The sequence below is a fragment of the Carassius gibelio genome, chromosome A6 (genome assembly GCF_023724105.1).
Source record: "Carassius gibelio isolate Cgi1373 ecotype wild population from Czech Republic chromosome A6, carGib1.2-hapl.c, whole genome shotgun sequence".
Classification (NCBI taxonomy): Eukaryota; Metazoa; Chordata; class Actinopteri; order Cypriniformes; family Cyprinidae; genus Carassius; species Carassius gibelio.
The window spans coordinates 19,920,679-19,946,513 of NC_068376.1; the positions used below are offsets into that span (position 1 = coordinate 19,920,679).

Below are 25,835 nucleotides of genomic sequence, written 5' to 3' on the forward strand. Positions count from 1 at the left end.
CACTTTCGCTGGAATGACCTTGCAGACCTTGAAATTTACAGGCTAAATATGGAAACATTTTCTGTAGGAAAAAAAAAGACAATTACTAAAAATAATTGCATGTACTTCAGTGTCACATATGAAGACCAATTGGTCAAAGCAATTTCTCTTGGCTATTTGTCTTGGGACCATTAATATGTTTCAGTAGCCCCCTTCACACTGCACGTCGGACCCGGCATATTGCCAGAACATTGCCGGGTCGCCTTCTGTGTGAAAGCAGCACGTCCCGGGATTGATTCCGGCATTGGGTCGGGGACCTAGTAACATTGCCGGGTTCGACCCGGGACCAGCGCTGTTTGAACAAAAGCCAGATCTAATGCCGTGTCGAAGTGATGACGCATGTTATCGCGTGACTCTTTTACCGGCTGTTTTGAAGGAAGATCAATTTTCACGAGGGAAAAATATGTGCAAACTGTAATGAAGCAGAGATCAGTTTGTTCCTCACTTTCCGCGCTGACGCCGAGATCGTTCACTTGCTTCAGTGAAAGTATAACGTGCCTAACGTTTTCGACTCATACATTACACGTCACGCCCTGATGTCACATGTCATTACGGGATCTTTACGGGTTGTGTGTGAAAGCACGCACATATCCAGGGTAATCACTGGCAGTGTGAAAGTGAAAAATCCAGCGACCCGGGAACAATTGCCGGAACACTTTACCCCTGTATTTGCCGGAATGGCAGTGTGAAAGGGGCTAGAGTGTCTGTGGAATACTTGATTCTGATTTGTCAGAATGAGCTGCTGCCAGTTTGCTATGATTGTTTTGTATGCTTTAATAGATTATAAGATAACTAAAAAAAAACTGGTAAGACTTTAAAATATTTTACATTTTAAAATCTTAAATCTTTTATTATTTATTATAATTATTTATGTTGTAAAATGTCCATCTAGTTTGTGTTTGCTGCTTGCTCACAACTGCTGTGTTCACGGAAGCTTTGCTTTCAAATATTTCAACTCAAATCAATATTTTGTGACTAATTATTGTGGCAAGTAGCCATGTAATAAGCGGGGTAATGTACATCAAGCAGGTTGTTTTGCTGAATAAACCCCTTCCTGATCACCCTGTCAGGGATAATTCTGCAATAACAACCGCCTGGATGTACATTATCCCTTACATATAATATAATATAATAAAATATAATATGGTATAATATTGTTTTAGGCATCCTCCTGTCTCGTAAGACAAAGGAATTTGCACTATGGGGGCCTCTATACATTTGCTGAGTTACAGTGCTCTGACAGTACAGTCCATTTCTTTATGAGCATGCTTTATTGCAATTACTCCAAGAAAAGATCATGATGGCCTGCTCTCTGCTCTCTGCTCTCTGTCATCTCCATTCTCTTTTCTCTTCCCACTGGTGCTCTCTCCTCCTCTCGCTATCTTCGATGCCTGATTGAATGGCATGCCTCCATCTTTTACGACCTACAGCTACTTTTTCCAGCTCATCTGGATTGATGTTACTTGCTTTCAGGTTTAGTTTGCATACTTCTTTGTAGCGAATTACAGGCCTTCCTGCCGGCCTGGACCAAGTGGAAGGTTCACCATATAGCATATCTCTTGGGAACTCTGATCCTTCTTAGACTGTGAAGATAGAAGGCACTGAGTCTGCATTCTTGGTGAGAATATGCAGTCCATGTTTCGCTGCTATAAAGCAGTGTATTCAGTACACAGGCTTGATACACCTTAATTGTGGTGTTGATTGTCAGCATGGAGTTATCCCAGACCCTCTTTGCCAGACAGGCTATTGCTGCTGTTGCCTTTCAATCCTTGCGTTCAGCTCAACCTCAAGAGAAAGATTACTGAAGATGGTGGAGCCAAGATAGATATAATTTTCCACCACCTCAATGGTGTGATCCTCAATAAATATAATAGGAGCACAGCTGACATTCTGTCCCATTATGATTGTTTTGAGAGGGTTGATAACCAGTCCAGAATCTCTGCTAGCATGTGAAAAGCAGCTGATCAGATGTTGTAACACTTTTTCATCATGGGATAACAGGACAGCATTGTCTGCAAAGAGTCTAGAGTTAGTCTTGGCTCTGAGATGAATCAGGTTGAAAAGATTCCCATCGCTTCTGGTGTGAATGTATATGCCCTCGTCTGACTGATTGAAGGCACAATATAACACTAGAAAAGAACAAAATACCAAGGAGTGTTGGTGATAGAACACACATCCTTGTTTGACACCACTTCGAATTGGGAAGGGATCAGAATATGAGCCATCATATTGGATAGTACACTGTGTGTCTTCGTTGAAGGATACAATCATCCTTGGGAGCTTGGGTGGACACCCAATCCTCTGAAGTACTGCAAAAAAGCCATGCCCGCTAACCGAATCAAAAGCCTTTGTCAGTTCAATGAAGGCAATGAATAGTGGTCTCCTCTGCTCACAGCACTTCTGCTGCAGTTGCCTTAATGAGAAGATCACATCAATTGTTGATCTTCCTGCTCTAAATCCACACTGTGCTTCAGGATACACACGTTCTGCAAGTGATTGCAACCTGTTGAGAACTACCCGGGCAAAGGACTTCCCAACAGCACTCAGAAGTGATATCCAATGATAAGAATTGCAAGACTTTCTATCCCCTTTATTTTTATAAAGTCTGATTAGGCTTGCATTATGCATGTCTTGGGGCACTTCCTCCCAGCACTGTAACAGGAGTTCATGGAGATAGTTGAGGATAGTGCTCTTCTTGCCAGTCTTGATGACTTCCGGAAGTAAGCCATCACTTCTAGGAGTTTTACCACAAGCTAAAGAATCAATGGACTTATTGAGTTCCTCAATAGAGGGTGGAGCAATCAAGCTCTTCCATAACTGGCAGCCGATTTATGTTCTCAATCAATGCATCGGTAACTACGTTCTCTTTTGAGTAGAGTTCCCGATAATGTTCTTCCCATTATATTATAGTGAGTAAGATTAATTGTAATACTTTTATGCATCGAGCAAGCATTCAGTTGATGAAAACTCATTTATAATACTGTAAAAAAAAAAAATCTATTAATTATGGAATTCTGAAAAATATACAAAATATATTTTGGTTTCCCTTTCTAAGGGGAAATGATGTGAATAATGTGCAGTGTTCTTTGATAATACATTGTTTATGTTGGCTGGACTAAATTCTAAAACCTTACATTTAAGGGATAAATTCAGTTAAGTCTCGTCATAAGGCCATTAAGTGGATTTCCTGGATTTTATGAGCTGTAATTGAAGTTGATTGAATGGAGTATAAAGACCTGGCAGAGGGTCTTAGCACTATAGGAGTGAACCATGGTCAGTGGTGACCAGAGACTCACTGAAGTACTATTGAAATGATTATGCATGTTTGACAGCACACAGCTCAGCCAGTCGACAAAACATTGAATCAAATGATTCACATGCTCTTGTACAGATGTATATGTGGTCGGCGTGATTTTGCCAAGTAAGACATTCCCGGAACAACATATGTTGATGATCCTGGATCAACATTATTATCCAAAAATAGACTTAATAACCCAATCCCTTAACCCTAAACCTAACCCTACCCATAATTTATTCTTATAGCAGCTGAAAGGATAGCTGATTAACAAAGGTTGATTGGAATGTTGTTCTAGGATCAACAAGGATGTTGATCCAGGGACATGTTATACTTGGTGAAATCACGCTCAATATGTAAATGTAGGGTCAAGCAGGAAGTGCCATGTGATGTCTATGCATCTTTGAGACCACATAAAAGACATAAAAGGCAGAAAAAATGACTTATCTAGAAACAGTTTTGTGTCTTTAAAGAAAACAGTACACCCAATGATGGAAATTCTGTCATTATTTACTCACCTTCATGTCATACCAAACCTGTGTGAGTTCCTCAGAAGTCAGAACACAAAGAAAGAAATGCTGAAGACTGTTTTTCTTACCCTGCAGTAAAAATGAATGGAAACTAAAGCTTTCAAGCTTCAAAAAGGACATAAAAGTAGCATAAAAGTGGTCCACATGACTCAAGTGCTTTTTTCCAACTCCTCTGCAGTCATACAACATCTTTGTTTTTATGGGGCTTTTGTGTCCTGTGTTGTAGCCTGAAAGCTTCAGTCCCTGTAAAAAAAACACAGATTTAGCACAGTCCATCTTCAGTATTTTTCCCAAGAACGAAAGTCACACAGGTTTGGAACAAAAAGGTTCAAATAAAATGTTAAATAATACATTTTCTGGCAATCCTTAAAGTAGCAAACTTTCAGATATTCTTTGTACCTGCACTGTAAAAACAAAGATCATCTATGTTTTCCAGAATGTGTAACATTTGTTTCCAAATTGAAAAATGAGGTACACAAATACATATTTGCCCAGAGGGCTGCCACAAAGGCAACATTACCTAACCACATACCCATCCCTTTTCACAATGACCCTTTGTCTGACAGCATAAGTACACTAACCCCAAACCTAAAGATGGATAGTCTTTTTCACCATGTTCATTGCATTACTGAGATTATTAGCTCTGTTGTCTGTGTCTTTCCCCTTTTTTTTTTTTTTTTTTTACCATTATAGCACCTCTTATTGCTCCCTGTGTCCTCTTCAGTGGGAATTATGAGAGCTATATGTTTACCTACACTGTATGGCCCTGACCTGCTCTCTTTATAAGACAGGGTCTAATATTAGACACTAGCACTCTGAGCTGAAACTGGCCTGGAGAGCTTTTTAACTTATCTGACATCAACTTTAGTAAATAGTCCTGCATTAAGAAAAAAATAAACTTCAAGCGCTTCTAGCTATTTGGCTTTTACCTTAAAATAAATAAATTTCTATTTTCTGAAGATAAATAATGCATGTATACTGTCAGGTGCAAATGGTGGAACCTCCCTCTTTCTCGTCCATTACATTTGTTTTTATTTTTTGACTTTCAGAAGCCCGCTTCAGTACCAGATCATTTATTTCCCTTTTTTATGAGATGTATCAGATGTGTTAACATCTCGGAAATCATATTTTCCTTGTACATTTTGAGATATTGTAGGAGTTCACTGTACAGTGTTAAGTTCACTGCACTATGAAAACATAATACAAGTCAATTTATTCAAAATATACAGAAATATATTATATTTAAAACATTAATTCCTATTTTTGTTCATATAATTGGGAGACTACATAGAACATTTAAGTATAACACCAGTAAAGTAAAAACTTTTTTTATAGAAATATTAATAAACATAATTCTTTCTATCTAAGGGCAAATCATATGCATAATGTTCAATATTCTTTTAGAATCCATTGTTTAAGTAGTCTGGACTAAATTTCTAAGATATATACATAGATAATACATTTTAAGAGATAAAGAGATACCATTACAAACATCTTGTCAGTCTGATTTAAAAAAAAAATTAATTGCATATTTCAGAACAGATTGTAAAACCTATAACAAAGAGGCTGTTACTGAAGGATGGAGCGGTTAACAACAATATTTGACCTGATATTTGACACAGTCCCAGTGTTGTTCATTTCACATGCCAAGGGGATGCTTCTGAAAGGCGCAGCAGATAAATAAATACATAAAAATGAAAAATACATGTAAAAAAAAAAAATCCTGTTAATTCTAATCATCAGAGAGACTACGGAAAATAATCATGGGGGGCTAAATTTAGTAATTTTTTGTTGTTGATTTTGGCATAAAAGTTAACTAGCATTATAATCAAGTTTTACAATAACTATAAAAAAATTATTAGTATTTTTAGTAAATGATTAGTATAAGCATATAGATAGATAGCTATTTCTTATAGATATACTTCCTTTAAATAATTTAGCAGAAATTATAATGTAGCACTTTATGTACTTTCATAACTTTAATATTACTTTATGTACTATAAATAACCTTTAGTATATTTTTAGTAATTTGCCTAGGTTTGACTGACATTGTAAACAGTTCTGTATGTTAATTTGAGTATTTATTTTCTGGGTGGAAGCCAGGTGAGGGAGCTTAGGCATCGTCTAGCTGACAGATTTCACCAGTTTTACAACAACATCTGGCATATTAACTGCCTCAGGGAAACAGTCAGCAAAGACTCCTGACACCTTAAAGGAGCTGTCACACTTTTGTATTAAAATGTAAGAAACTCAGCTAAAGCCATTTTGTTCATCTATTTCATTGCATTCAATTTATAAATGCAACCAAATAAATTACTTTGAAAATAATTAACGTACCCAACTCCACACAAGTTTAGTTGTTTTGCCTTGCCTCCACTTTCATTCTCCCTTTCTGCTTTGGAGTTTGACCCAATTTCTTTGCTTTTGATGTTTGTTAGTTTTTTTCCTGGAGAAGGGTGTGCGTGAGATAGAGCAAACTTCATTATTGTCACACACCTGGACTCATTTAGTGTTTTTGCCCCAGTGACCCAGTTTCTGTCTTCCGTGATTAGTTCCCAGGTGTGTCAATTCTATTCCTCATGTGTTCCATGTCCCTGTTAATTTAGTTATTCCATCCACCTGTGTTTCCCCATTATCCTTTGTACTTAAGCCTTGTCCTTTCAGTTCTGTTTGGTCGGGTCTTCAATTGCCATTTGCTACTTACGTGTGTCTACCTCTGTGCTCCATGTTGGATATCCCCTGTGTTGGATATATTAAAAACCTTATTCCGTTTATCCTCGACTCCGTATTCCTTCAGGCAGCGTAAATCCGTGACAGAAGACCCGACCTCAAAAGAGAAAATAGAAAACTGCGTGTTCTTCCCTCCGTTTTGCTTTTGTTTTTTCACAGTCTTTTCTTTTCTTAGTGTCTATGGATCCCCTCTATCGTCCCGAATTCCTCATCCTCCTGCTGAAGCAGGAAGGACGTTCTCTCGAGGACCATACCAAACAGTTTTTCCTATTAGCTAATGCCACCAGCTACCCGGACGGCGCGCTCTGCACCTTCTACAACACCAGCCTGAACTCCAAATGCAGAGCGTTGTCGTCCGAAGATGGTCCTCGAGAGGATTTCGCCGCATTCGTGGAGTGGACTCTGGCGAGAAATGGCTCATCTCTCACCATCTGCCCCATAGAGGACCTCGCCAGCCCCACTCCCGACCCAGAGACCAGCCAGCCACCATCTCGCTACACGGAGCCAGAGCCCACCGCAGCCGCAGAGCCCGAGCCATTCACCGACAGGGAACAGGATCTCGAGAGCGCGACTGACCAGGTGTGTGAGCCGGCCACACCGTGCATCGTGGGAGTCCTCGTGGAGATCGAGGGCGTGGAGGAAAGCCCTGCCCACACTCCTGCGACTGAGGGTGAGCTGTATGCATTCTCTGAAGATCATATGGAGCAAGTTCTGGATCTGATGGACTGGTCTATGGAGGTAATCCCTAATTTTCCTGTTTCCCTGCTGGTTCCGTCCAGCCCTGATTCCCCTGTATACCCTCTCAGTCTCCCACTCCTACCTCCTCCAGTCATTTCCTCTGCTCCTTTTCCGCTGGTTCCGCCCAGCCCTGAGTTTTCTGTTTCTCCGCTGGTTCCGCCCAGCCCTGAGTTTTCTGTTTCTCCGCTGGTTCCGCCCAGCCCTGAGTTTTCTGTTTCTCCGCTGGTTCCGCCCAGCCCTGAGTTTCCTGTGTCTCCGCTGGTTCCGCCCAGCCCTGAGTTTCCTGTGTCTCCGCTGGTTCCGCCCAGCCCTGAGTTTTCTGTTTCTCCGCTGGTTACGCCCAGCCCTGAGTTTTCTGTTTCTCCGCTGGTTACGCCCAGCCCTGAGTTTTCTGTTTCTCCGCTGGTTACGCCCAGCCCTGAGTTTTCTGTTTCTCCGCTGGTTACGCCCAGCCCTGAGTTTTCTGTTTCTCCGCTGGTTACGCCCAGCCCTGAATTTTCTGTGTCTCCGCTGGTTCCGCCCAGCTCTGAATCTTCTGTGTCTCCGCTGGTTCCGCCCAGCTCTGAATCTTCTGTGTCTCCGCTGGTTCCGCCCAGCTCTGAATCTTCTGTGTCTCCGCTGGTTCCGCCCAGCTCTGAATCTTCTGTGTCTCCGCTGGTTCCACCCAGCTCTGAATCTTCTGTGTCTCCGCTGGTTCCGCCCAGCCATGATTTTTCTGTTTCACCGCTGGTTCCGCCCAGCCCTGAATCTTCTGTGTCTCCTGTATTCCCTCCCAGCCTCCCTCTCCCGCCTCCTCCCAAACCTGCTGGTCCCTCTACTCCTCTTTCGCTGGTTCCGTCCAGTCCTGATCCTCCTGTCCTTCCTCCCACCCTTCTCCTCTCTCCTCCTCCTAGACCAGCCAGTTCCTCGTCATCCCTGCTGGTGCCAGCCAGTCCCGCAGCTCACCCTCAGTCCGCGCCATCGGGGCGCGGTGGTTCGCCGCTGGACTGCCAGTCTCCAGCTCCGCCTTGGCGTGTTAAGGCCCTGTCTCCGCCTCCAGCCTCCGAGCCCTGGACTCCTCCTCGGTCCTTCGACCCAGCGGCTCCGCCTTGGCTCTTAGCTCCCTCGTCTCCACCATGGCCTGTCATCCCACCTGCTCCACCGGGCTCCCTCGTCCCTCCGGCTCCACCTTGGTCAGTCGTCGACCATCCGCCGCCTCGGGACTCCACTCCTCTGGTTCCACCTCGTCACTCCATCCCTCCGGCTCTGTCAGGCTCCTCCTTCCCTCTGGTTCCACCTCCATCCTCGGTCGCTCCGGCTCCACATCGGTCTGCCAGGACCCTGCCTCCGCCTTGGTCGCCTGAGCCTTCAGCTCCACCTAGGCCCTCCGGATCCTCGACGTCACCCTGGCTCTGCGGCTGTGCTGCTCCATCTTGGGCTCCTCACCCACCGGTGCAGTCTCCGCCTGTCGGCCCCCTGGTGTCGTCGACCCTTCCTTCACCATGGCTCCTCCCGCCGTCGACTCCACCTTGGATCTCCGTCCTGGCTGGTCTCTGGTGGACCATCTGGCTCCTCCTGCTCCTGTCTCCTCCCTGGCTCCTCCCTCCGTCGTCTCCTCCCTGGCTCCTCCTTCTGTGGTCCCTGTCTGCTGGCCCCCTCCTGGGAGTCCGTCCTCCACCGGAACCTCCTCCCAAGTTCCCACCCACGCCTCCCTCTGTTGTTTCTACGGTGCGAGGACGCACCTACCGGGAGGGGGGAGTACTGTCACACACCTGGACTCATTTAGTGTTTTTGCCCCAGTGACCCAGTTTCTGTCTTCCGTGATTAGTTCCCAGGTGTGTCAATTCTATTCCTCATGTGTTCCATGTCCCTGTTAATTTAGTTATTCCATCCACCTGTGTTTCCCCATTATCCTTTGTACTTAAGCCTTGTCCTTTCAGTTCTGTTTGGTCGGGTCTTCAATTGCCATTTGCTACTTACGTGTGTCTACCTCTGTGCTCCATGTTGGATATCCCCTGTGTTGGATATATTAAAAACCTTATTCCGTTTATCCTCGACTCCGTATTCCTTCAGGCAGCGTAAAACCGTGACAATTATACTGTAGCTATCACTAACATGCATGTAGTTTATATAGTAGAATTTTTAAAGCTATAACACCAAACCACACATCACAGATTCATAATGTAATGGATCACATGAATTCTCCTGTTTTTCTATTCAGCCTACTACATACTGCGCTGGAGAAGCTACTTTCAAAAGTGTAGCTTATTTTTGCACATTCAAAAACAATGGAAGGGCATTACGAGAACGAATAATCAACAATCAGGGTGCCAGTATCATGTATACGAAATAGAACATAATTGCATAATTGCATAACCAAGTCAAAAACTTTGAGGAATAGACGTTTCAACAGAATTAATTGGAAATATAAATATTTTGCAACATTATAGATTTTATATATTATAGATAGTTTTATATATTTTATAGATAGTTTTTATAAAATGTTTTTTTTTATTTTTATAAATGTTTATGTACATGTTTTGTAACATTATTACTTTTCCTTTTGATCAAGTTAATTTGTCATTGCTGAATGAAAGTATTATAAAAAAAAAAAAAAAAAAAATGAATAAAATCTTGCTTATCCCAAACTTTTGAATTGTAGTGAATAACAGTTTCCAGCAAAATATTAAGCAGCACAATTTTTTTCAATATTGGTAATAATAAGAACAGTTACTTCCATATCAGATCAGCATATTTAAAAGATTTCTGAATTAACGTGGCACTGAAAACTGCAGTAATTCAGCTTTGCCATCACAGGAATTAATTACACTTTTAAAAGTATTCAAATAGAAAACACGTTTAAAGTGTTATGACATTTCACTTTTTATTAGGCTACTGTTTTAACTGTATTTTTTGATCGAATAAGGCTTGGTGACCATAAGAAACTTCTTTCAAAAACATTACATAGTATCTTAATTATTCCAAACTGTATGATAGTCTATGATATTCTATATCCACTGAAGATGAGAAGCAATCTGTCACATTATGCGTGTCTGTACTATGTTTGCTTCTAAAAATGATCAAATATTGGTTTGATTCTACAATGTGTGGATGATTAACCTTGCCGTTACATTAATGTACAACGGAAGTACACATCTACTCTCATATCTCAACTATCAGTTTATCTCAGCACTGTTTGACATTCTGTCAGGGATATCATCCTCATGTCATTCACACAGGCCAAATAATTCATCTGCCTCAGAATCTTCACGGTATGTTTTGACAAAGCTCAATCGTGACTGCATGTGGCTTTTCTTGAGGAGTGGCTTTTATTTTCTTGCAACCCTCCCATACAAGCCACATTTGTGGAGAATTTGTGATTTTGATATCACATGCACACAATGACCACTCTTTGTCATAATATCCTGCAGCTGCTTCAGAGTTGCTGTAGGTCTCTTGGTAGCCTCTCTGACCAGTTTCCTCCTGGCTCTTTCATCCAGTTTGACTTCTGCCACCATCTCTCTCTGTCTCATTCTTTTCATTTCCCTAAGTGGTATGATGAGGTGGCGGCTGCTGTCAGGATCAGCACTCCCATGTAAATGATGAACAACTTAAACCCTCAACCCCCACAAACACTCTCCCTTCATTCAAAGCCACCCTCGCACTCTTTTTGCCGACACACACACACACAAGAATGCCTGCAGTCGCCTACTTAAATATTTGATGCGGTTGTTGAGGCAGGTTCTGTGGTACAGCGCAGCCTCACACCACAGATGTAATATTCATAACGCAGACTCTGCTAATGACAGTCAGGGCCTTTGAAGTGATGGAGAGACCCAGTACAGAGTGTGAGAAAATGCTTCTTTTGAAAAAGAGAGAGAGGAGGAGGATGAGGAATGCGGGTGACAAGGGATAAACATCCCTGTAGCATTACAGCGTGAGTTGAGAGTGTATTTTTTTAATCTTAAATGCAAAAGCTGAGCTTTAATGCAAGAACTCCTCTGCGTGATCTTATTAAATGAACACACAGAATTTACACATACTTTTCAAGGCACAGACTAGCACAGCACTCACAATAGTTGTAAACCATTTATCACATGATTGACGATTGATTGTTGCATCTCATGCACAGATGACATGCATGAAGAAAGACATGATCCAATTGCAATGCTAGGTAGAGAATTAATATTTAAGATATTATTTTAAACATTAAATGTTTTGTCTTGACTATTAATGTATTCAAAAATACATATAAAACATAATAATAATTATACAATCCACCTTGAACCCGCCTTTTCTATTACTTTTTTTATGGTTGAATTTACCTTTTCTATTATTATTATTATTATTTTTATTTTTTATATGGTTTTTAATTTATGAATACAATTCTGAATTTACTTCTTCTTTGCTTTCTTTGGTTAGTTCAGGTTGAACCTAATTTAAGTTAAAAATGTAATAATTTGTGATAATTATGAAAAATATTTTTTACACAGATTTTTTATTAATAAGATTGTTTGTATACACAGGTATTTTTACTTGATGTTTATACCACATTTCGTTATTGGCATCTATGATTCCATGAAGAATGACTATCCATGGAACCTTTGCATTGCATGAAATAACATTTTCCCCAGACATATCATTTGGTGTTGAGGCCAAATAATTGTCTCATCTGCCTCAGAATCTTCATGGTATGTTTTGTCACAGCTCAGTCGTCACTGCATGTGGCTTTTCTTGAGGAGTGGCTTTTATTTTCTTGCAACCATCCCATACAAGCCACATTTGTGGAGAATTTGTATTGCACACAATGACCACTCTTTGTCATAATTTCGCTTTAGGTCTCTTGGTAGCCTCTCTGACCAGTTTCCTCCTGGCTCTTTCATCCAGTTTGGAGGGACGTCCTGATCCGGTGAGGGTCTGCGTTGTACCAAATACCTTCCACTTCTTAATAATAGATTTCACTTTGCCTCTAGGCATTGATAAATCCATGTAATTAAAAATTATTGGACCCACTTTATATTAAGTGGCCTTAACTACTATGTACTTCCATTTTAATTAATAATTTAGTACAATGTACTTATTGTGTACATACATGTTTTTCCATTGTACTTATATTTAAAAAAAAACTACATGTAATTACATCTGTATTTAATTTCTGTAATTACATTTATAATTACACTGTTGACCCATACTTTACACCTTAACCCACCCATAAACTTACCCATACCTCCAACCCTCTCCCTAACCTTACCCCTATCCCACCTCAATAGCAGCAAAAGTGTTTTACAATACAATATGAATACAATAAGTACATTGTACTTATTTTTTTATGTAAGTACATAGTAGTTAAGGCCACCTAATATAAAGTGGGACCAAATTATTATTATGTTTTTATTTTTATAAACTGACTGACTGCCTGTCCACAACTTTAACCCAAAGATCTTATGACAGTGCATTGCCTCCCATAGTTGATTGCTTGCTTCAGCTGCAGTGCAAGGATTGATGTTTCAGGAAAGCTCTTTTCATGCTGAGCTAATCAAAATGACCACAAATGATCACAGATGATTTGCTACACCTGATTGAGTTTAGTCATAAACTAAATTTTTGGAGTAATTTTTAGTCCTTGTTCCGTTTTATTTCTAACATGTTGGTATTATATCTTTCACTTGAATGTAATAAGTTGCACTGAGTAAATACAGTTGGAAAAATAAAAACCATGTCTGTCTTAATTTTAGGCTGCAAAGCAACGAAGCTGTGTGTGTGTGTGTGTGTGTGTGTGTGTGTGTGTGTGTGTGTGTGTGTGTGTGTGTGTGTGTGTGTGTGTGTGTGTGTGTGTGTGTGTGTGCGTGCGTGTGTGTGTGTGTGTGTGTGTGTGTGTTTTGACCCATATTAAAAAATTTTAACAAATAATACTTAGACCATTTTACCCACCTATGGCACATGCATAATGTGTTGAACCAACACAAAAGTCTCACAATGGATAGAATAATAAAAAAAAACTGTTCTTGAACAAAGGAAACTATAGGATCTCCCCATAATACATCATTGAGGCAGAGATGGAAGAGAGTTTACGCTTTTGTGGTGGTCTCCAATGGCCAACTGTACAACACCCTTTTATCTTTATGTCTTTCTCTGAAGTTGAAAAAGCCAAGAAATCTACTGGGCTCTTGCTGCCTATCTCTCTCTCTCTTTCTACATTCAGCTCTTATCTGTGTCTCAGAAACGTTTTATTGAGAAGTGAATGAAATCTAACCTATGCATCTTGGTGGAAATAAATAGTGCAGAATATGGTTAAGAATGCCTGCTTATCATCAAAGATAATTTTCTGGGATCTCTGGATGTATAACCACACTCACGCTGGAAGCGGCAGCAGGCCATTAAATATATAAGCCTTGCAACACATTCTTAGGGTACAGACCTACTGTTTATTGATGTTTTCTCTCTGCATTACCGGCATTCTTGACATATTTGTATCAGTATTTGTTTTAATAGCCTCATACCTATTATGGTAGTTGATAAAGTCATTTTGCCGATAACTCAGTTTTTGCAATGCAGCTGTAACCAAATCATTTGTAGTTAAAGAGGCCTATTGAATGTGGAATGATTTTAAAATAGACAGGGCAATTTCGAGTTTCTCAAGGTGATTATTGTAGATCCTTGAGCAAGTAATCAGTAAATCATAATGCAATAAATCAGAATAATTGCTTTGTGAAAACATCAATACATGGCCAAGATTTCATTTTGTATTAAGTATAATGTAGTTTGCGGCTTTCCTGGTGTGCCATATCGAAAGAAAAAAAAACATGAAACGCATGGAAGATATGTACATAGTGCTGCTTTGTTTGCTCTGTTTGTTCTTTTGTGTGTGTTTTGGTTGAGTTTGTGTGTATGAGTAAGACAGAATCTTTTGTTCTGAGTGTTTTTCTCTCTGGGTCCCTCTAGGAGAGGAGAGAGGTTTGTGCAGTGCGGGAGACAAAGGAGACAAAGAGGCTGACTGCAGTGCTTTCTCTCCAGAATTGCACATTATAGTGAAAGCTAGGAAATGTTTGCTGAAACATATGTATGGGACAATATATGCTCATTGTCACAAAATAAACACTAATACACAGAAAAAAAAGGTATAGCAAAAAGATGAATACTGCAACCATTTTAATATACTTAATTTGTAAAGACAATTAAATGGAAAATGTATTTTTGCATTACTTTTTGTTAGGTAACACGTTTAACTAACAATATACAATGTTTTCCTCGATCTTAAGTTCTCACTTTTTTTTCTTTGTTTGCATGTTCCAGAATGGATTTCTTTTTAAAATAAATAAATAAATAGATAAATAGTTGAATAATTCACTCGACCAATTCGTTCAAAAACATTGTTTCATTCAGTAACAAAACACCACTACTGTGTAAGTGATGGACAAATCAAATCATTTTATTGGTTTGATCTTTGAATCTCATTCAGCAAATCTTTTTTCAAGTCAATTTGTTTATGTATAGGCTGAGATTAAATAAAATGTTATATTTTGCTACCAAAAGCATGTTCACATGCATAATTATAATATTCTGTATTATAAATATTCTGAATTAGGAAATATTTAAAATTCAGCAAAAGATAAATGATATAATTGTTTTTTTTGTTTGTTTTTTTTTTAAACAGAACCACGTCTTCTAAGTTGAGTAACACAAAGTAAACGAGTAATTCATGAATGACCCTTTACTGTATCTTGTTCTCAGAAATGCTTAATTCTGCCATGGCTTTGTTTGGAACTATTTTCATTGGTGGAAAGTGAGACAGACAAAAGTAACCTAGAATATTTAGTCTGAATGTAAGTTAGGATACACACTATTGACTTCTTGTTTATTTACAGTAACTGTCGCATAAAAGGGGGTGGTGTTAGCGCAGTGGATAAGACACAAGTCTGTGGTGTGGGAGACCCAGGTTCGAATCCACTGTGAGACACAAATGTGTCCCTGAGCAAGACACTTAACCCCTAGTTGCTCCAGAGGAGTGCGACCTCTGATATATATAGCAATTGTAAGTCGCTTTGGACAAAAGCTAAATGAATAAATGTAAATAAAAGCAGCATCACACTCAAAATGATGCTGTTTAGGGAGCATCAGCACGGCTGTGATTACCTGCCTGTTATCAGCCATTCTGAACCACTGGAGTTCTGATATCTTCAGTTCTTTAATCTGCGGTAACCTCTCATGGAATCTTTGACCGCCGCTCTGTTGTCTGTTAAACAGAGTTTTCCTTGATTTGAAGTAGAAGCAGGGCTAATTGGGATGTGGGCAACAGCCTGTGACATCTCTACTCATTAGCAGTCGCACTGAAGGCAATACCAACTAGGTCAGAGAGTTCCCTCACTGCAGTACACAGGCAGTGAATAGCTTATCAGCTCTGAGACTACACACACCTCTCTTCAAGCATCACTCTCTCCAGTGATTAGAGCCCCAGTAACCTGAAATACATTATATGTCTTGTGGGCACACCCTCGATCAACCTCTACTAAAGTAGCCCCTCTCTGGAGGAATCCAAGGGCCCATTTGTGGGCCTTTTAAAGCTAAAGCAGAAGTATTCTTCAAGTGCATAAACGCGTTCTTACAGTGTAAGAAAATGTATCTCTAATGCTCATTTCCATCGGCGCTATTGCTAAATGGCAGGAAACATGTTTCAATTGTTATTTTAAACAGGGTTTTTATGTTGTTGTTGTTTTATTTTTGCAAATTTAATGAACTTCAGGAAAGCATCATTTGAGATTTGTCAAAACCTGAAGTAGCTGGGGGGTTTGACAATGATTATCTCACCAGGGCTATGGTTTATTTATAAAAATATATGAGAACATTTTAAAGATTCATGTTGGTGGTAATAAGGCTTTTTGAAATATGCAAAATACTCACATATTAATTATATGTACTGTACGTTTCTCCTGTTCCATGTGTATGATGGAAGAAGAAGCTGCGGAAAAAACAGATGTAGACTTGCACAAAAAAGAAAAACTTGTCGCTGACATGACCAACTGCTCTGTCTACCTTGGGGATGTTATACTGAAGGTGAGATACATGAACAACCACTTTAACAGTGCTTTTACACTGGTGTTTTCAGAGAACTTGCTAGCCTTTGATTAGCCAGAGGCTAATAAGTATTGATGGGAAAGACTCTGTTTTTCTAACAGAGCATTTGGGATCTCATTAATAATTAGCTGTTTCGCTCACAAGGATGTACACAGTGAAATAAAAATTCTGTTATTGTTTACTCATGCCATTCAGTATTACGTTTAGTCAGCATAATGCAGCAGGAGTAAGAAATTTCTCCTTTTGTTCTCCACAGAAGAAATAAAGAAAGTCGTATTGGTTTGGAACGCTATGACGATGAATAAATTATGAGACACTGTTCCGTTTAAAATTTCCCAGTGTTTGAGCTTTTGCTAGGCTTGTCATAAGTGTATACAATCCAACTTTCCTTCATATGTTCTCTGATAAACACATTTATTTTCTGAGAGTAGTAATCAGAGGTGAGCCAATGCAGAGGATGTCTTCAAAGAGGGATGTAATCTGGGAGCCATCTGTGTCTGTCACAGCTTCATCAGAGCAGGACACTCAACTTTCTTGCCTTTTCTCTTTCTCTTTCTCAGAGGTCTGAAAAAACTATACCTGGCTTGTTCTGTTCTATATATATATATAAATCCCCCCCTTTGTGCAGTTTTCTTCTTCATCATCATCATCTTTATTTTTCTTCTGGTCACGGTAAGCATTTTATTTGGAAATGTAATTGAACAAGATGTGAATGAGAAAATGGACAAGAAGTGTCACTGCAGAAAAGCATGAGAACAAAAGAATAATGGAAAGGAAAAAGTAAAAGAGATGCTCTTGGAAAGTATGAAAGCGAGTGCTATGTGGCAGTGTCCCACATGATGAGTGCTCCACTTATCTCTGCTAATGAGCAGGTTGTGTGAGTGACGTTTGCTCTAGTTGTCAGAATCTGGAGGCATGTCTTCCACAAGTGATTATTAATTTACAAGTCAACATGTTAACTCAACGGTAGCAGCTTCTTGATGAATTGAGACTGAAGTGTTGAATGCCTGGGTGAATTCTTGAGAACTCTTTAAACAGCTTTGAACTCCATCTAACCTAACCTAAGAACTGTTGAAGTTTTGTTGTTCAGGATCTAAGAAGGCATAGGGGAATAGGCATAGAAAGGTAGAGAATATATCAGCCATCGGAAAACTCAAACACAACAACAAAGTAAAGTGAAATGCTATAGGGCCCTAAAAACACAATACAGCTCTGCAGATATAAAATTAAAAAAAAATGCGAACCACCTTTACAGTTACAATTAAAGTTGTAATTTTGATTGGTTTATAGAAAAAAGAAACATCACATAGAAGTAGAACAGAATTTGATCCTCTTTTGTCCTCTTGCATGCTAACGAAAAGCTTAAAAGAAAAAAAAACACATCAAATTCACGATTAACACATTTTACACTTGTATTTATAATTGCTAGGTTATTTTCAAAAGTAGATTTTTTTTTTTTCTATTTCTAGTCTCTCAGGGTATCAAATGAGCCTTGAAACCAATATGGAATAAACCAGATTAACATAATAATTTGATGATGGTCTCAGGGAATAACGGGAACAATGAAAATGAGTGTTGATGGTCCAATCAACAGTCCTGTTTTCAGCTGGTGAGGAACCGTGTGTTGTGATGAGCACATTTACTAGGTCATGGTGTTGACTCAAAGCCCTTCGGTTCTCTCAGCGCCAGACGAATCCTGTCTGGCCTCTCTCCCACACTGAGAGCACATATGCTCAACATGTGATGATAAAACTGACCTTAGAAAGTGGTGAGGTTAAACTTCTTATGCTCCATAGAGATAAGCAAAACATAAAGACAAGTCTATTATTAGATTAGGCAGAAAGTTGGAGTTGAAGCTTTGTTTGGGCTTTTTTGGAATGTGTCAGTTAGTAAGTTTACTCTTGTTGGACATAGTGTCTGGAGAAATCTACATCTGCCATCTAACGTAATATAATTGAATATTAGCATGCATTTTGCAAAATATATATATATATATATATATATATATATATATATATATATATATATATATATATATATATATATATATATATATATTAAAAAATTCTAGAATTCTAAACACAGAGTTCCAACATCAACCAGCAGGGGTTAAGCGGGCCATCCTAAACAGCCGAACCTTGACCCCTACGGTTTCAGAAACCTATTTTGTCATGGCTTTCTCTGCACCCCTTTTTCCCACCCCATTCATGGCCGTCCTCTCTCATTCACTCATCCCTGTGGTGGCCATGGCAGCAGCCTTCCTTCTCTTTCTGTGGCTTTACTTTCATTTCACTACACCTTATAATGTTTATTTTGGTTGAGTAACAGCTCAAGTGATGCTGCAGGCAGAAGGTGACCCCTCTTCAGTGCTTTTTTTGTCATTTTTTACAGTCACCCTGTCCTCAAGTCTAATGTGTTTGTCCTTCGACCCACCCCTCTAAACATTTCCTTTTTAAGAGGTAAGGTGCTCCTGGATCCTATTTTATGCATGCACAAACATACCTACTGTACATGCCTAGTTAAAGGAATATTTCACTCGAAAATACCTCATGCTGTTAAAAACCTTTATGACTGCCTTTATTTTATTTTATTTTAAACTATATACAGCTCTCAAATATGATTGTTCAATATGATGCGTTTGGTGCATAAGAGATGACATTTGATGTTATTAACTGTTATTGACTGACTAGGGGCAGCTGTGGCCTAATGGTTAGAAAGGTGGACTTGTAACCTGAAGGTCGCAGGTGCCGGCAGGAGTTGTAGGTGGAGGGAGAAAATGAACAGCGCTCTCTTCCACCCTCAATACCCATGGATGAAGTGCCTTTAAGCAAGGCACTGACCTCACACAATTGCTCCCCGGGCGCTGGAAAAAATAGTTGCCCACTGGTCTGGGTCTGTGTTCATGGGTGTGTGTGTGTGTGTTCCCTGCTCCCTCCTATGTGTGTGCACTTGGATGGGTTAAATGCAGAGCACCAATTCCGAGTATGGGTTGCTATACTTGGCAAATGTCACGACTTAAATTTAAACTTGGAGAATAAAACCTTAAATGTATATAAGGGATTACACTGTAAGAAAAAATCTGTAGAAAAACTGATAATGTCCTGGCTGATATTTACCAGTACATTTTCCGTTAAATTTACGGAACCCTAAAATACACCACATTCAAAATACATAATCAACATATTCAAAATACGGGTAAAATATGGAATTAACAGTATACTGGGTCATATTTTTACAAATTTTTCTTAGTGTAGTTATTATAATAAAGCAGCTGATTCAAAGTATTACAATTTAGGATATTATTCTGAAACCATGTGTGCACTGCAGATATATGATGTATCATCTCACTGGTTTGCAACACACTAACCCTCATAGAGCAACTTATGTCAGTATCAGTAGCCTATAAATATTATCTCACATTCAGATACCTAGCTGTCTGGAGACCTTGCCCTGAATCCCAACAAGCTGAACGTTTAGCTACATACTGTATATCGCATTTTCAATATTCTTATGCTTATAAATGTCAACGTCTACCTATAGACTGCTCTTACCTGATCATCTGTTGATACAGAACATGGGTTAAGCCTCTTTACTTGATTGCCACCTCCTGAAAATGATCCCTAAAATCTGCTTGTGCTTCTATTACACACTACAGTGACTTTTCTTCCATCACCTACACTTGAAGACACATGTTTTCATGTGATAAGCGAAACAAACATTCCCTAAAGTAATTTTATCTAAATGACATTCCCAACATAATACCAGTATTACCTTCTGCTGAACATATGACTGTGTCAATCTCACAATACTTGTCTTATAGTAACCATGGGGCACCAGAATGCTACTGACCTCTGATCTGTGCAATATATCTCCCATATGTCGACTTGAGGGGGCAGTATATGGGGCTGTTCAGGCAAGCTTCAACCCTCAGGGCTTCAGGGCCTGCACTGGTTGTCATTATAGACTATGAGATCCAGCAGTTGCCCTGGATGTATATGCATTTATATTGGCAGTACAGACATAAAAAGACAACTGAATGTATCATCTACATTGCCAATATAGAGACCACATCTTTTTACCCAACTGAAGTAGGTCGTTTTATTACTGTGGGTAGAGGATTTCTAAGTAATCCAAACTTTTCATATTGTCTTTTTCAGTCATTGGATTCATAAATGTGGCTGGATGAGTAGGTTCAATGTTGGTGGGTTTGATAAATGAAAAGGTTTGTGTTTAAAAAAAAAAAAAAAAAAAACATTGGGCATGGTGTGTATCAGTATTTGCATTATTTGCAATGCAAATATTTCTCCCTCTCTTTGTCTCTCTTTGTTGGAATGTTGGAAGACAATGTAACACATCTCTACTGACACTGTTGTGATTGTTTAAAGCTTGGAATTTTTCAAATTTTCTAAACAATTAACAGTTTTAGAGGGAATCATTTTCATCTTTAATACTAAAACAATATGTTTAGGCCCTATCGCACAAAGGACAATAACTATAACAATAATGATAAAGTTTTAAAAATTGTTCTAATTCTATAAAAATAGTCCACACCACAGCTATAACAATAATGACACAGAGAAACGATATTCTTGGAATGCATTTCAGAACAATTTTCTCCAGCTGATAAACAATAAAAACATCAACAGCCAATCAGAATCCATCCTGCTTTAAAGAATTCAAGCATTTAAGGTGGCAGATAACATAGGGCAACTGCAGGTGTGTGCTTATAATAAACATAACAAAATGATGTGTTGGTGTGGACACCGGTATAGTTATTGTTTTTGGTGTGAACAGGCCTCAACAGCTAAATAAATAAAATAAATGGCCACATTGTGTTTAAAATGTAAAATATGGAATTTTCTGCTTTCCATTTTTAATACTAAATCAGTATGAGCTAAAATAAACAAAATAAATGGCTGCAGTGTGTCTAAAATGTAAATGATTAGATATGACCCTGAATAAATAAATTATATTGTTCAAATATTATTTGAGTTGTTTGATTCAATCAATTTCCCTTACAGTATAAAAAGAAAAAGTTAATTCTGGTGCTTGAAATTTTGTGGAGACAAGCAGCTGGACCAAAGGACAGCCAAATTGCTGACTGGAGACCTTTATTACCTTCTCAGCTCAGCTGTCACTGATTAAAAAGGGAAATGGAGCTTCATGTCTCTGAGTGCTGAGGATTTGCTGAAGAGGGCATCTCAGGCTTTAGATGCTGTGAAGGTTAATGCAAAAACGCTAATAGCAGAACTAAACAATCTGTGTCTGTCTTTATGCAAACTGTCATTACCCAGGTTCATTTAAGAGACCTCTTGCCAGTTAGGTTCAGAACTGCTTTTTTCATCATGTGATTATTTTTCTTCTTCTGATTTGCCACTGACTCAAGAGGATACTAATAATAATAATAAATGGTCATATAACCTGTGTACCATCTCAGTATGCATCAAAGCATGTGCCAGAGACTGTGTTTATGCATTCATGCCCAAATGCATGCTTTATCTTGATTATTTTTTATCTTTCTGCACCACAAATTGATTTGCGTAATGTCTTAGTGTTTATATTATATTTTCATGCACTGAGCTTAGGTGTCTTTTGTATCAGATTTACACATTCAACCTTGTGGCGTACGAAATTACCTATATTATTCAAAGGCACAAAATGAAAAAATATTGTACCAGGCACCGAGGGTAGACAATGACAAGTTACTCCAGTGACTGCAATGAAGAGAGGTGAGCAATTAAACAATTAGATACTGTAGATATAGGAGATTATGTGCTAATTTAATGGATGGCCATTAGGACCTTAGGCTCCTCACATTAAATATATATTCCATTTCCATTTCAGATTAAGTTCATAATAACAATAATCTTGCTCTGGGTAAGCTTTGAATACAAGAAATGAAAATCTCATCAATTATCACCTCTATAAAAGCTAATTTAAAAACATGATATTGTTGTTTCCTATAGTGATTTGAGGAATTGAATCTTAACTTGCAGAAGCAATGATTACTAATATTAATAAGCTTGATGTTTTCTACTGTATTAGAGCCTTTAATATTTAAAATTTCAAATACTTGAATATGTAGTGAATGTGATAAATGATTTAGCATGTCGAACAGCATTAAAAACAAATTACAGTAAGCCTATGAACCGTTTAATGTTAATTATCTTATAGGTTAACTGATGATAGATAATTTACTGTTTAGAAACTATACCATTTTTCACATTATTTATAATGTTATATTAAGGTTCAGTGACAAATAGGAATGGCAGAGATGATGAAAAGGTGAAATCTTTTACAAATCGAGTCATTTGTGAATTTAATTGCTTCAAACAGCATTTGTGTTCATGCTGGTTTCACACATTTTTTATAAATCTTTAACAGAATATTTACATTTAATGACTCTTGAAATGTCAAGTGATTAAATCAATCATAAAGAAATACATTTTGCTTGATACACCTTAACCCCCCCCCCCCCCCCCCAAAAAAAAAACCTTTTCACAAAAATACATGTATTTAAATAAATAAAATTATTTTTTTTAAAGAATATTCTGATGTATGCCTTTAACGTGATCTGCACACGTCAGACGTGCATTATATAACTTGTGGGAATGTGTTTAGGCAGATGAAAAAAGTACGACGCAACATTTTCACGCTGCAGTGCGTTCTTCATATCCTGACCGCTACAAGGACATCCGAGTTCCCAACTTTGTCCCACAGTACGATAAGCAGACAGCGGAGGCGTGGTCTCTGACGTCGCTCGGGCTGAACCGTACTACAGCACTAGTCTGGCTGGATGTCTGACTTCAGCCACGCAGGTTATTTGGGAAAATATTTTAAACTCATGCTTTAACTAAACAGACCATATAATGCTATCTTGTTCCTCCTGCATTGGACTACGTGCATCTTGTATTTTGAGCGGTTTGGGGAAGTGCGACAGGAGGTAAGATATAGTAGCAATATCACGCGAGTCGAGTTTCTGCACGCTGTACACAAGTTGACACTGTCCCAGTCACGCGCTGCAAGTCAGACATGTAGGCTGTATGTCCTTTTCCATTGCATTGCTCAGCGACTGATTGACACACAGTTGATTTGATGCTATGCATGCAGCACAATGCTTTTGCATATTAGCTACAATCCAGTAATCCAGGTATTAATTTTATTGAAATGCAAAATTAGCTTTTTTTAATGAGAGGATTGTAATTTAAGTTGATGTTAGTAAGAATTTGTGAAACTAACTGTAAAATGAAAGCTTTTCATTTTCTAAGGTCTTTATCAACGAGATGAACAAGGCTCTTGGTCTGGCATTTGATACATAGTCTGGCAATGCACGTTAATATCTTTCTGACCACACCTGCTAATGGACTGAGCGGTTACTTCAATAAATGTTTTATTTCTATATGTAGACTAGTGCTAGCACTGCAGAAAAGACCATCGTCCCGAATCCAGGTCACTGTGTGCCCAAACTTGTGCTACCGTCCCTCATCCGTCTGTTCATCCCTCGCTTCATGGGGCTGGTTTTGCATTCTCTGACCCTGTTTTGTGTCTTGCCACAGACTGCTAGAATCTGTTTCAAATAAATTTGTGCTTTTTATGCATGGACCAAATCTGTAACTGCACAATAACGGCCTCTGCCCAACACATGGTAGCCTACTGTTGGAGTTTTAACCCTTGCAAGAATGTCAGTGAGCTCTCAGGATATAACCCACGGACTTTACAAGTGAGTTTGCACTCAGGATTTAAACCAAGGACTTATATCCAGGTCAATTTAAAAACAAGCATCAAACACAGTAAAGCCACGAAGCTTATGTAAAGAAAAAATCATGAGCTCTGACAGTTTCCAGTACCGTGCACTGTTCGAGTACAAGCAGGAGCGGGGTGACGATATCTCCCTGCAGCCTGGAGATCTTCTCACGGTCAGTAAGATGGCACTGCTGACATCCGATTACCAGGAGGGTGATGAGAAGTGCCCAAAGGGCTGGCTGCATGGCACCAATGAATGCACTAAGGAGAAGGGCAACTTCCCCGGCACCTTTGTGGAGTATGTTGGGGTCGTGAGGATGGGCCTTACTTCAGGGAAGCCTTGGCCAAGACCTGTACCGCCAACACCTGTAGGGCCCCAGCCCCCAGGAGCCTCTGCTTCAGAAGGTGAGTGTAACTATTATGTGTATTTAACGTGCTTTATGTAATATATATATATGTGAATGAAAAAAATCTCTGTGGCATCCATAATCGTACACCCTCAATCTTCAGAGCAAGATGGCTAATTATCTTCTCCCCACATTTGGGTTAGGCAGTACAACCCTGAGATAAAATGCTTCACTTTAAATTTGAGGACATTGTTTGGAAATCACAGACTTCAGCTCCCGCTACTTACATAAGTTCCAGTGCTGAAAATAGAGATCTGTCAAGGATTTGTGAATATCTTTAAGAAAGAGATAAGAAATAAGTGCTTGCAAAAATGGCTAATTTAAAGCCAAAATTATATTTAAAATGTTGTTAAGCTCTTAATGGGGCCTGCGTTGCCCCTATGTTTCTGACTGTGGTACAGTCTGTTCATATGCTAACTGGGTCAGAGAGCCAACTCTGGATGTTCCAAAAGTGCTCTTCTCTCTTACTGTCTAGGGTGCATGTCTCTTTTATGGTGAAGGTTTAGGTTGCATTTAAACTATTTATGTGTTTTATTCACTGTAGATCCTCTTTTAGTGGTTTATTGAGTTCCTTTGTTTCAGCCAAGACACAGAGTTGGTGATAAACAGCATAGCAAAGCCATTCTTTAGTGTCAGGAGAGGCAAAATCATGCAGTTCTGTTGAATAATTGATCACTGGTGCATTAGATGGCTGACATTTAGCCAATCATCAGACTCACTCTGTGCCAAGGGATCCTTATGGAACACTGACGAAACATTTGCGAACATGATTATAGAGAGTTTTATGAGCCTAGCAAATTGTCAATTTGACAGAATTGATCAAATGGACCTTATTTAGGTATTTATGTATTTATTAATCAGGCACTGCAGAATGGAAGTTTTGGAACAGTGAATATGGGACACCAGTTCAGAACTGTGCCATAGACTTTGAACTTTTTACACTGATGTATTATTTGTATATAAGACAGACTTTCATATATTTAAAAGTTGGAAGAGTTGTTGATCCACTTGCAGAATGTAGTTATACAACATTTTAAGCATGTCAAATTATTAAGGGCTCTGCAATGAATATGAGTACCTGTACATTGTCAATCTCCATGGCCTCTGTTTTGAATATTAAAATTACATAATAATGAATTGCATGTTCCCGACACTGCAGTCCATTCTCTTCAGTTTTCAATTTTGGATTATTATTTTATAGTGGTGGTCAGTGATGGGAATAATGGCGTTATAAATAACGGCGTTACTAACGGCATTACTTTTTCCAGTAACGAGTAATCTAATTGATTACTCTTCTCATCT

At 39.0% G+C, this 25,835-nt stretch overlaps 1 protein-coding gene across 1 annotated transcript in view; it reads left to right on the forward strand.

The window, feature by feature from the left end:
• The first annotated feature begins 23,104 nt into the window (after positions 1-23,104).
• LOC128015645 (phosphatidylinositol 3-kinase regulatory subunit gamma) overlaps positions 23,105-25,835 on the forward strand; it is a 158,700-nt gene continuing 155,969 nt past the window's right edge. The window contains exons 1-2 of the mRNA XM_052599675.1: positions 23,105-23,326; positions 23,790-24,531. Of these exons, the coding sequence (XP_052455635.1) occupies positions 24,207-24,531 (325 nt within the window). The 5' untranslated portion in view covers positions 23,105-23,326; positions 23,790-24,206. The remainder of the gene's footprint in view (positions 23,327-23,789; positions 24,532-25,835) is intronic.